Genomic DNA, 11,845 nt, shown 5'->3' with positions numbered 1-11,845 from the left:
TACAAAATTGTGACTTACTGTCAAAGTTTAAGAAAGAGTCATTTTTGCCAAATATGTACTAGATGTAACACTTCCTCCATAGGACTGTAAGAATTCTTAATAAAAGAGTAATTTATAAAAGGTAACAACCCTAAAGTAGTTGTGGTTATACGTCTAATTCAGCACTTACCTCAAAATGCCAGTGGCTGTCCTCACAGCTCTTTTTATAGAAATTTAATGTGATAATCTTGATGAAGTTGAATCATTTGAATTCCTACAGGTCCCCAGTTGTCCTTATTTGGCAAAATGTCATTACAATTTAAAAATGTCATTCTACATTTATTTTGCAGTTAAAAAAATACAGCATTAAACCAGATATCATTAGTTGCACATCTCAAAATTGACCTTGAACCTTAGACAAAATAAATATGTAGTAGGAAAAGTGTTTTCCAACAACATAAAGTTGTGGTCAGACTAAAACATAGCAGGCTACATCAGAGCCCAATCTCTCCATGTCTGTATTGTCACTTAGATTTCAAGTCACAGTTGCATGGCCGGGAGGAGGTGTCATGTTGAATCCAGGGCTCTAAGATAACAGCCCTTTTCCATTCTTATTATGTTCTTTAAACGGTTCAGTGAAGCTGGTTTGTCCATTGAAATGTGTGTCCAAGCACTCACAGCATGCACAATCTGCTCATTTCAAGTGTCACATGTTGAACTAAGAGTGTTGATACAACCACATCCCAGAGGTTCAGTTTATCCACCTGTAAAAGTCTTTTTATTGTCACTCTGGATGGTCAACCACTGGAACACAGAAACGTGATGTGAAGTTGAACTTAATTATCTTTTCAGCCATTTTTATCTAAACAGTCTAGTGTCTTTTCCTATTGGGAACACTTGGCTCCTTTTTGGATGGTGTGGGCTGGTGAACGTTAAGGAGAAGAATTCCACATGGCAGTGTTGGAGATCTGGTACTCTCTGCAGTCTATAGTGTGCTCTGCACTCACTTCAGTTCAGTTCATTTCAGGGAGACATTGCCAAACCATTCAAAACAAGTACATCAAGCAAAAAGCAATAATGTTTCCAAAGACTAACAGTTACATTCAATGAAGGAATAGTTTGGCAGTGCTTATTCATGAGAAACGTTCATTCAAGTCCCTGCAGGATGTTTCAGTGTTGTTGGTCAGTAACACTCTGCAGCAAACGCTATAGATTCACTCTGCAGATTTTGTAATATGGTGTAAACAAAAATAACATAAAGTGTCACATTATTGGAAGGCTGAACAGTCACTTCATACAAAGCAAAAGACCCGTTACAAAATCAACATCTAACCATTTTAATGCACAGTTGTAGTAACCAATGCACAATATATGAAAACAAAACAGTCATTTGAACTTGGTTAGGCAGGTGAAACTAACAATTAAAAAGCTGCTCTAAAACATTGTAATGCACAAAAAAACATGAAGTCATTTTAGGTGTGTTTTATGTTTCTCGTTTCTCGTACATGGTTCATCACACACCTCCATAGGCTAGAATGTCCAGTAGTCTATGGCACAGCACTTGCAGATCATCCAAAACATGTAAAGCATAACTGAGTAAGATTCACAATTTTGCTGTTTTTCTTTTATTTCCTCTCATGACTAAAAAGGCTATGTATGTATGAATGTTGTAATGTAATTGGACAGAGTCAGGGAGAATCAGGGCAAAGTTTGGAAGAAGTAAAGGCTTAGAAGCGTTCACTTTCATGTGTTTGACTCACTAAGCCCATTTCTTTCAGGACACACACACCTCAGGCTGTCCTGTGCTGAGCTTACTACTACTACTACTGCTACTACTACTACGACTACTACTACTACTACTACTACTACTACTACCACCAGCTGCAGCAACCTCGGTTGCTGGTGCTGACCCACCATCAGACCTTTCTGGGCCCAAGGCCTGGCCAGCTATGGTCCTTCTGAAGAGACGCATGCTCATCTGCAGCAGCTCGTTGTCTACCACAGGCGTAGTCGGGTACTGCTTGGTTAGGCCCTGAAGAAGGAGAAGTAGATTTAAACACATCTCACATATTTAAATGGCATCCAGAGACACTGGTGAGAATATAGCCAACTGCAGTATTAAATTCATTGTCTTGTCAGTGATTGGATGACATCTACCTTGTCATTTTTTAGCAGCTGCCGGCGGATGGCGAAGTCCCTGCGGGCACACAGGGCCTTGCAGCAGGGCCCAAGGTTGCTCAGTAAACCTGCCCTCTCCACCCGCCTGTTCAGAGCAGCCATATTCAGAGCCCCCAAGTCGTGCTCAAACAGCTTGTCAGCATCTGGCAGGACAGAGTCGACAGAGTTTTAGAAGGATAGATCACACAAAACAGACTCAACTCAATTAAACTCAACAGAATTCTAGACAAAGAAGAACACAAACCGCTGTGATCAAAATTACTCGTTTTATGGATTTAAACAATGTAACATTACTTGTGTAAAATAAAATGAAACAATGACTGAATTAAGTGCAAATGAATGCAATAAAAATGTGATTTTAGGGTTCCACAATGTCAAAACTCTCACCTTTGGGGTCATCCAGCTCAGACTTGCACAGCTCTCTGGCTTGTTCCATGAGCTCAGGCCCAGCAAGTCGCTTGGAGATGCCCGCCCTAAGAAGCACGGCGCCTGGTGTGAACCGGAGCAACGCTGCCCCTGCTGCCCGGGGCTCCTGCTTCTGTTTGGGCATCAGGCTGGACCAGTCCACATCAATGACATCCAGAGGACCTGTTAAGACATCGCATTTGGGGGGTTAATTTCAAAAACAACATCTGAGAAAGTCCCTAGCAATACTTTTAATTTTATTTTAAAAAAGAATGGATAACAAATTAATTTACATTTACATTTCCAGGATATTATCCACAAAAAGGTATTTCCTGGTACCTGTAATTTTCTCGTCATCTTGCTGATCCTCTTTTTTCTGGCTGTCAGCAAGAATTTCATCCAGCTCATCATCACTGATTGGTTCATACTCCTCTCCAACAGATGCCACTGACTGGCCATCGTCTTCTTTCCCATCATCATCCCCTGAGAACACCGCACACACACACACACAGTTTCCTTTAAATGCATGTTGGAAATTTTGGAAAGTGACATAAAAAGTGGCATACTTGTGTTCATCTTCTTACCGTCGATGCTGTCCGTCTTCTCCAGCTCCCGCTGCTCCCCCATGAGATGGTGACTGTTGCTTGGTTTCTCTGGCTCTGGAGGGCTGAAGGCTTCTCTTGGCAGCAGAGGCTCATAGTCACCCCTGTCCTGTCTCATCATTTCCCCTCGCAGGTCTCCTCTCATTTCACCCCTCAGGTCCCCTCGTCCTGGAGCCCTGGGGTCGCCGTGGGGTGGTAGATCCATCATCATCATCCTCTCCCTGTCTCGATCGCCGCCTCTGTCAACTCTACTGTCTCTCTCCCGCTCCCTCTCCCGCTCCCTTTCGTGCTGCTGGATGAGTCCTTCAGGGAGTAAGCGCTCCCTGTCCCTGATATCCCGCTCCCTCAGGAGAGGTTCACGGCCGGGACGCATCAGTAGGGGCTCCCGTACCCTGCTAGGCCAGTCCCTAGGTTCGGGCTCCCAGTCTCTCTGTTGTTGTAGGGGCTGTTGGAGGAGCAGGGGCTGCTGCTGCGGTTGCTGCTGCTGCTGAGGCCGGAGGTCCTTTCGGTCTCGTTCCCGCTCGAACGGCTCTCTGTCTCTCTCCCGTTCTCGGCTGTCGTAGGAGCCGGCGCGGGACCTGGACGTGGTCTGCCTCTCAGAGTCAGGAGAGCTGCGTCTGGAGCTGTGGCTGCGGGAATCCTGTCGGTCTGTAAGACAATAGAGACAGATGTAAGTTAGGTTAGCAGAGCAGTGGCAGTCGAGTTTCCAAAAGGTTTATGCTGTGTCGTGATGTGTGTGTATGATGTTAGAGTGTTCATCTACCTGAGGAGGTGCTGCGGCTGGGCTCTCCTCTCCTCAGCTGGTCAATTCGAGACTTCCTCTCCGCCCCTGGAGGGTCATTCACGACCGGTCTCTCCCTCTCCCGTTCTCTCTCTCCTATCCTCTCCCGTTCTCTTTCTCGGTCCCGAGAGTTGTTGCCCTGCAGCCTGCCCCGGCGTGACCGTGGAGCTTGGGGGTCATCTCGGTGGGCTGACTCGTTGGAGGGTGACCGCAGGCGCCTGGATGATGTGCGGCTCTGGTTGCTTCCCATGCTGCTGCTGCGCGTCTGCTCTGGGGGAGGTTTGCGAAGCAGGGGCTGGGACATGAGGGGCTGTGGAGTCAGAGTCTGCAGCAACATTGGAGGATCCTGGGGGAGTAGAGGGGCGATGGGAGGGGGGTTGCACCGCTCCCTGTCCCTGCCCACCCTGGGAGCACCTCTCCTAAGAGGCTCAACAGGAGCCAGGGGTGCTTGCGTTTCCAGTGGTCCTCCTCGGTCTGTGACCTCCTCATCTGACCAGTCACTGAAGTTGTCCATTTTAGACAGTGGAGATGGCTCTGTACCGCGGTGATCGGGCCTCATCGAGGGTGGTGGCGTCCGGGGGCCTCTCTTCCTCTTACTATGTGGCTGATGGGCTGATGAATCCTCATCAGACACATCAGATTCTCCTCCTCGTGACCGTTTCCTCTTTCGTTCAAGCGCCTTCTTCTTGGCTCCTTTCCTGGGGGAGTGTAAAGGTGGAGGCCCGTCTGTCGAACCGCCGGTTGGGGGCTCGGGGTTGAAACGATCTCCTGCACCAGACAGGCCAATGCCACCGCCAACCTCCTCTTCTTTGCGAACCTTCTTCAAGCCCTTCCTCTGCGACTTTGTCTTCTTTTTGCCCTCCTCATGGGACTGTGAGGCAGCGGCGTCTCTGTCGTCGCTACCAGCAGCGAGGGCTGAAGAAGGTGGAGGCGGCGTGGGTTCTCGCAGATCTCTGCCTCTGCTACGGGAGTCAGACGGCGTGTCTGCAACAAGGTGCTCTCCTCGTCTGTCGCCTCCGCCTCTGCTTCGTTCCACACGAGGCTCCAGGTCCTCAAGGCGACCGCGCGCTTCCCTTTTGTCCCCGGCTCCTCTGCGCTCCTCATCCTTCCAGTGACTCTGCTTGTCATCGGACGGAGCAGCACTCGGTGGGGAGCGTAGCAAGGGCTCCTGGGGCCGCACCACCTGGCTCAGCAGACGATGCTTGTCGGCACCTGTACATACACACAGAACAGTCACATGATCACACTTGGTACTTTTTAAGTATCAAAGCAGTCAGTCAAATAACAGCAGACTGGTTCTCTGGGCCATTTCTGGGCTACCGGTTGCACAGTGCTGTAGTACGTTACAACGGTGAATCTAAAGGAGAAATGCCTGAACTGGAGAGACAATAAACAAGAAAGTGCACTATACTTTAGTGTGCATTGTTCTAAAAATTATCTAACTTGAGTACGTTTTTGTTCACTTTGATATAGTTTCATTAGCAATGACAAGGGACAGCCAATACCGGAGTACATACAACCAAAAGACATCTAGGGGAGAACATTTAAGAAATAAAACTTAAAAGCGATTAAAAGTGCATTTCCTTTTTATTAAAAAGTGTGTTTGCAGTATGTAAAAAAAAAGGTGCATTCCCCATTAAACAGGAGTGTGTCCTATCAAAAAATAATTTCCCTACCGTCAGAGGAAGGCAGACACACTGGGCTGGGGAGGAGGGGCTGTGGGTGGAGCTTGGCCTGCCCTCGGCCAATCGGGCGCTCACTTTTCTCTTCCGCGCTGTTGTAGCCGTCGCTGTCTGCCGGACTGAGGTCCCGCGTTGTTCGCTTAGGTGAGTTTCGGGGGCTCGGGCTGCTCTCCACCCTGGGCCTCTTGCGACTAAAGGGAGAGGAGAGGTTTATTATAAAAGAAATGTATATCTGGTACCAAAGGAGCAGCACACTCATGGCTACGTAACTATTGGGAGGATTGTATGTATCATTGTCGTGTGAATACTGTGGTAGTGCACAGAAGTGGTAAAGAAAACTTAAAAATGATTTTGTAGGCTGATACATGCCTCGTCTTGCGATCGTCCCGGGTGTCTCGAACGGGCCGGTCGTCCCTGACGTCGTCCCTCCTCTCCCGCCTTTCCTCTCTCCCTCTCTCTCGCTCCTCCCATTCCCGCTGCCTCTCTCGCTCCCGCTGCTCCCTCTCTCTCTCCCTCTCCCTCTCCCGCTCCTTCCTCTCCCTCTCCCGCTCCTCCCTCTCCCTCTCCCGCTCCTCACGTTCCCTTTCCCTCTCCCTCTCCCGCTCTCGCTCCCTCTCCTTCTCCTTCTCCCTCTCTCGTTCCCGCTCCCGCTCTCTCTCCCTGGCCCGCTCCCTCTCAGCCTCTCTCTCTTTCTCTCGCTCCTTTTCCCTCTCCCTTTCCCTCTCCCTCTCTCGCTCCCTGTCCTTCTCTTTCTCCCTCTCCCTCTCCCTCTCCCTGTCTCGCTCCCGGTCGCGGGTCCTGTCCTCTCGTCTGTCTTCTGCTCTATCTGTCCTGCGCTCCTCCCTCCTCTCCTCCCTCTCAGACTCGTCTGATCTCCCTTGGTGTCTATTTGGGGAGGCCGCTCTTTGATCTGGTAAAAAAGAAAGTTAAAAAGCTTAGCCAAACAAATTAAAAATGTTATACAGTATACTTCTGGTCCCAGTTCAGATTTTGTACAGGCTTGAAATGAAGCAAAACCTAACCCGCACCTCTGTCTCTGTTGTCTCTGCGATCCCGCTCTCCATGCCCTCCTCTCCTATCGTAGGAGGAGTCTCGAGCCGGCTCTCCTCTCCTGTCACCCTCATAGCGATCTCGGTCTGAACCCCTCTCAGAGCTTCTTTCGGTGGCACTGCGGTCGTTGCTCCTCTCTGCGCTCCGTTCACGCACCGCACTGCTCCGTGACTCCCAGTTATCATGGTTGCTTTCCAGTTGAGAACCCCGGGAGTTTCTGTTAGACCCTGGTAGAAGAAAAAGGAGAGAAAAGATGACTTGTAAGGGAAAAGGACGACACGCTGAAGAATGGTACAATGTGCACAGGAGAAGCTCCTTGTTATTAACCACTTTTAATGGCCACAAATAACACAAACGACAGATATGAAGGCTAAATGTAATCAGTCAGTTCTTGCCTTTATCAGATGTTTCATTAGCACGTCCTCTCCCTCGTCCGTTCCTCTCTGCTCTGTCTGTCCTGTTCTCTGTCCTTCCTTCAGCTCTCCCTCCATCTTCACGTCCATGACCTCTCCCATAACTCCTGTCCTCCTGAGCCGGTTCCTCCTTCCTGTGGGTGTCGGCCCTCTCCCTCTCTCTCTCCTTCTCTCGCTCTCTGTCCTTCTCCCGCTCCCTCTCTCGTTCCCGTTCGCGGTCACGAATCTCCAACGACTCTCGGCTGGAGCGGGTCTCCGTCCTGCTCTCTCTGGAGTCCTTTACGTCCCGGTGGTCTCGGGAGTCTCGGGTTGTTTCCCTTCCACGATCGCGAGCCTCCCGTCGCTCACGAGCCTCTCTGGTGTCCCTGTCGTCGCGAGCGTCCCGCGATGAGACCTGTTCAGAGTCATAGTCCCGGTCGTCGCGGATGCTGTCTTTTTCTCGCTTGCTGCGGCTTTCTGTTGTAAGAAAGACATCAAGCTTAACAACTGATGAAAAGAATGATTTAAAACACTTGAGACAGATTATATACAGATCCACGTATGTTTGGAATGTAATATGTATAGGGCTGCAAAAGAAATTGAAATTAAAAAAATATTTAAAGTACAAACAAATACAGCACTAGAATATAAAGTTACCGTCTCTGCGCTCGTGTCTGCGCTCCTGGGCAGGCGGACTCCTCTCTCTTTCACCACGGCTCCTCTCGCGGCCCCTGGAGTGGCGCCGGCTGGGGCTCGACCTGTCGGATCGGCGGTGGGGTGAGGAGGTGTCGTGGGAGGCAGGAGGTGATCGGGAGCGCCGGGAGCTCGGAGGAGAGGAGGCGGAGGCCGGGGCTGCTGTGCTCCGGTGGTAGGTGGGAGAAGACGAGCGACGCCGACGAGGAGACGAAGAGTGCCGCTGGGCAGAGGAACCCGAGTGGGAGGAAGGGGAGAGGTGGCGGGGAGGAGTGGGGGTGCGTTGGCGGCGTGGAGGAGAGGGAGACCTGCAGAGACAAAGGACGGTTATTTCCTGGTAGGCATTAAGTCCAGTATTTACTGATTAAACTACACTGTTCATTAAAGCCTTGAGCAGGAAAATCTTCGTTCAGTGGCCGACATGTGCTAACCTGCGAGGAGGCGAGGCCAGCGCGGGGGTCTTATGGGACGAAGCTTTAGGAGAGGTGGATTTCTTCCTGGCTGAGGGTGAAGTGCCCCTCGAAGGAGATGACACGCTACCAGAACGCTCCTCTGATGTCACTGACCGCTTGGCCTTGTGGGAACTGTCTGATCGATCCCTATTAACAGCAGGGTAATGTTCAAAAGGATGGCGTTATACATTAAAGATAATTGTGAAGAGAACAAAGAACACTAATAAGACTGTCATCTTAATGGTGATATACGCATCCTGTGATAAATCCATGTTGACCCGGGATAGGTCCACACTGTACCTGCGTTTTTCCTTCTTCTCTTTGTGTTTTTCTGTATCTCGTCCCCGATCTTTCCCGTCCTTCTGCTTCTCCTCAGACTTCTCCTTGTTTTTGTGCTTGCCTTTGTGTTTCTTCCCCATCACAGGAATGTCCAGAGGGACTGGGGGAGGAGGACTGGGGGTACGGGGCCCTTTCTTCTTACTGTGGCTCCCCTTTGATGACCTGGTAGAGTAGAGGATAGAAAACATCAGTCATATCTCCTTCAAATATAACAATAACAATATAATTTTCAGATTCTGTTTTACTGCATGTGAGTACAAGATGTGTGCATTTGACTGCATCATGATGTCAGTTGGTCATCACACAGAAGTCATTATTAACATAAACATAAAGTATGTTTCAGGCACAGTCCATCCCGTAGACTCGTACCTGGCAGATTCTGCAACAGGTGAGGACACTGAAATCTTCTTCTCTTTCTTCCCAGAGCCTGGGCCTTTGGTTCCACTTTTGTGTTTAGGGGATCCACTGGACTTCCTGGATGAGGGTGAATCTTTATTGCTTAACTGCTCTGGAGAGACCTGAGAGACAGAGATGACAGATCAGGTTGAAACTCAAGGACAATGAGCTGTCCTGGAGGTAGAGATACTTTAGAAAATATCCAGGCAAAGGGTAGAAACTAGTTCCTTACCTTTGGCATGGCGGTGGCTCTTGTTTTGGTGGGGGTCTCATCTTTCTTGATGACAATCTCATCCCTCTTTTCCAAGTTCTCCTGCTCCAATTTCATCAGCTCACGTTGAATCTTCTGGCGCTTCATCTCCAGGGATAACTCGTAGTCGTAGTCACCGATATCTGAATCTTAAAGTTAAAAAAACAACAACAATTAAACAGAGGCTTCTAAAGAAAAGTCCAAGTCTAAGAATCTGTCAAGCATCTTTAGTTCGTTTCAAATCGTAAAATCAAAGAGCCTTTACGACATTAACAAATCATCAAGTCACTTGAACAAAACAAGCTTTTCAACCTTCACGATTGGTTTCCCACTCTGTGGGCTCTTCTTCACTGGCTGGGGTGCGCTCCTTTGTGATCTTTATATCCTCCTTTTCTCTGTGTCGGCCTCTGGAGGAGTCTCTCTGCTGTAGACGGATACATACACACACACACACACACACACACGATGTTAGAATGACACCCACATGTTGCATCCTGTGCTTCTTCTCATTCTATATTGGCTACATGTGTTTCAGTTCCAGGTTCAAAAAATACTTCTCAGCTTCAGATTTATTATAAAAATCAGCCATCATTTATGCGTTCGCCAGTAGATTATTACTTTAAACAGAACTCACTCTCGCTGTGGGGGATGTGGGCTCGTCTAGATCTCGCTTCAGGTTTTCTGGGTCAACATCCTGTCTTTTATTCTTCATCCTCTCCCGCAGATCACCTGTGGGTCTCTCGGCTGACCTGCTCCATTAAGACATACGCAAACATAAATACACACAAGTTCTGTGTGAATAATATGACCCTATAGTTCTTTTTTTGACCACAAAAAACACAGAGAAAATTAAATAAATACAGCAACAGGATTAATAGCAGTTACTAGGAATTATGGGTCCTGAAAGTTAAGTCTTGACAATCACATAGAAATCCTGATTGCCAACATAAATTAAAACTAAAAACAAGCCATCTTACCGACTAAAGCTAAATCCTTTGCCTCGTGGCTGAGTTCCATGTGTGTAGCGACAAGTGTTGCCGTAACTGCAATTTCCGGTCTTCAACCAATTTCTACAGTGACTCTGAAAGACAAAAACAGATGAGTCCGATAAAGCAACATCCACTAAATGAGACAGCCATCACAGTAGTGATACTAGGAGAATATCTGGTTTAGTATAAAAAGGGTCCCTACGGTACTAAATCATTAACAACTCTGCAACAGGAGGACAAGTTTGCGGCCAACCCTGATCTTTGACCACGAATGGTTACAGCAGCAGGACAGAGATAACTCCTTATATATTAACAAGGGAAAATAGGCATGAATCAAAGCTGGCATCCTGTTGCTTATATAAGTCTTTCACACTATAAATTATACATACATCAGCAGCATTACTCCCAGTGCTTGGGCCAAGTCTTTCGAACACACTGGGCCGGCGGGAGGGGGCGGTGGGGTTGCTGGTGCTGCTGGTCGTGGTGCTGCTGCTGCTGCTGCTATCAGATATGGTTTTTGAATTCTCCACTGTTACCTTCCGCCTGATCTTGGACATTCTGCAGGACTGGAAATATGACACACAATGCTAAAGGAAATGTCTGTGGGTACTCTTCTGCATCAACACAACTGAACACTACACACACTAAGACTTCAGGTAGCATAGAGAGGCAATGAATTAATGGAATAACTAACATCCCATTTTTGCAGCTGCTTCTTACCATTGAAGAAGGTTACTAATAGTTATCTATCTAAAACTTATTCAAGATAAATCGGTAAATTAGGTTTAGCTCAAATTGCATTAAAAACAATAGTTAGAAAACTATGTCGACCGTGACTACACTGCCAACGTTGCACTGGCAGCCCTGACTTCATTCATTCCGGGTGCAGAGCTACAGATTTTAGCACCATAAATTGCGACTAAGAAGATCACTGTAATCTATGAACTTCCCTTAAAAGATATGAGTTTATGGACTGGCCTTCCTGCAGTTTTGGTTTTCCTATAGGTAGCGACACATCCACAACATAAAACACATGGAGATGGCTTGGCCTGTTGTTGTCTGTTCAGCTGCTCTGCCCTTACTTCTAGCGAGCTGTCTTGCAGGCTAGCTTAAGGTTAGCTAAAGTTCCGAGCTAGCTACACGACTTTAATGCCTTTGTTTAAGTGTCGTACGTCCATATACGTGCATGTGAGACTCTAATGTTCAGCCGGTTAATGACTGACTTTTATTATTTTGCATACCGCATGCTGGAAAAAAACAAATGAGCGGAGGCTAATGCTAAAGTTAGTTAACCAAAGAGCTAATGACTTCATGTTTTATCTTAGCGCGGGGCCTTCAAGCCACCTTCAGCAGCGTGCCTGCTAGACATTGTGTAGAGAAAAAAAGCCGTCTCACCCAAGATATTAATTCGGTGTCGCATCTACTTTAGTCCAGTTAGTGGATTCAGCACTAGTAGACATAACAAAGCTTATTCTTTCAAATCAGAGGCAGAAACTGCCCTGGGTGCCTTCATATTGGCGGAGGGTCCGCATCATATGTCCTGTTCTTCTTCTGTGGTTTATAGAGGCAGTGTGTACGCCGGGGTTCTTTCCGCTTTTATTTTCCAGTGCTTCTCGTACTGCTCCACTGAGGACAAATCAGCTGTATTCTAGCTAAT

The 11,845-nt window shown here is 47.8% G+C and overlaps 1 protein-coding gene across 1 annotated transcript; it reads right to left on the bottom strand.

The window, feature by feature from the left end:
* Positions 1-355: 355 nt before the first annotated feature.
* zc3h13 (zinc finger CCCH-type containing 13) lies at positions 356-11,687 on the bottom strand. Its single transcript, XM_070930445.1, has 21 exons — positions 11,584-11,687; positions 10,578-10,754; positions 10,177-10,280; positions 9,834-9,948; positions 9,512-9,623; positions 9,182-9,348; positions 8,906-9,071; positions 8,515-8,719; positions 8,194-8,361; positions 7,727-8,070; positions 7,073-7,546; positions 6,797-6,904; positions 6,656-6,757; positions 5,997-6,537; positions 5,706-5,818; positions 3,928-5,157; positions 3,147-3,812; positions 2,902-3,045; positions 2,545-2,745; positions 2,137-2,300; positions 356-2,011 (listed from the first exon to the last, which is right to left on the bottom strand). The coding sequence occupies exons 2-21, from the start codon at positions 10,743-10,745 to the stop codon at positions 1,754-1,756; spliced, it is 5,550 nt and encodes a 1,849-aa protein (XP_070786546.1). The 5' UTR covers positions 10,746-10,754; positions 11,584-11,687; the 3' UTR covers positions 356-1,753.
* Positions 11,688-11,845: the final 158 nt, after the last annotated feature.

This window comes from Enoplosus armatus, chromosome 24 (assembly GCF_043641665.1).
Source record: "Enoplosus armatus isolate fEnoArm2 chromosome 24, fEnoArm2.hap1, whole genome shotgun sequence".
In the NCBI taxonomy this organism is placed as follows: Eukaryota; Metazoa; Chordata; class Actinopteri; order Centrarchiformes; family Enoplosidae; genus Enoplosus; species Enoplosus armatus.
The sequence above is the reverse complement of the archived record's forward strand: the minus strand, read 5'-3'. Positions and strand labels throughout refer to the sequence as shown.

Excerpts from the sequence above, each read along its gene's own strand:
- zc3h13 (XM_070930445.1), bottom strand. The coding sequence starts at position 10,745 with ATGTCCAAGATCAGGCGGAAGGTAACAGTGGAGAATTCAAAAACCATA. Across the intron at positions 10,281-10,577 it reads CTGGGAGTAATGCTGCTGAT|AGTCACTGTAGAAATTGGTT; the intron begins GTATGTATAATT and ends TTTGTCTTTCAG. Across the intron at positions 6,758-6,796 it reads AGAGAGGAGCAACGACCGCA|ATCGCTATGAGGGTGACAGG; the intron begins GTGCCACCGAAA and ends GTTCAGACCGAG.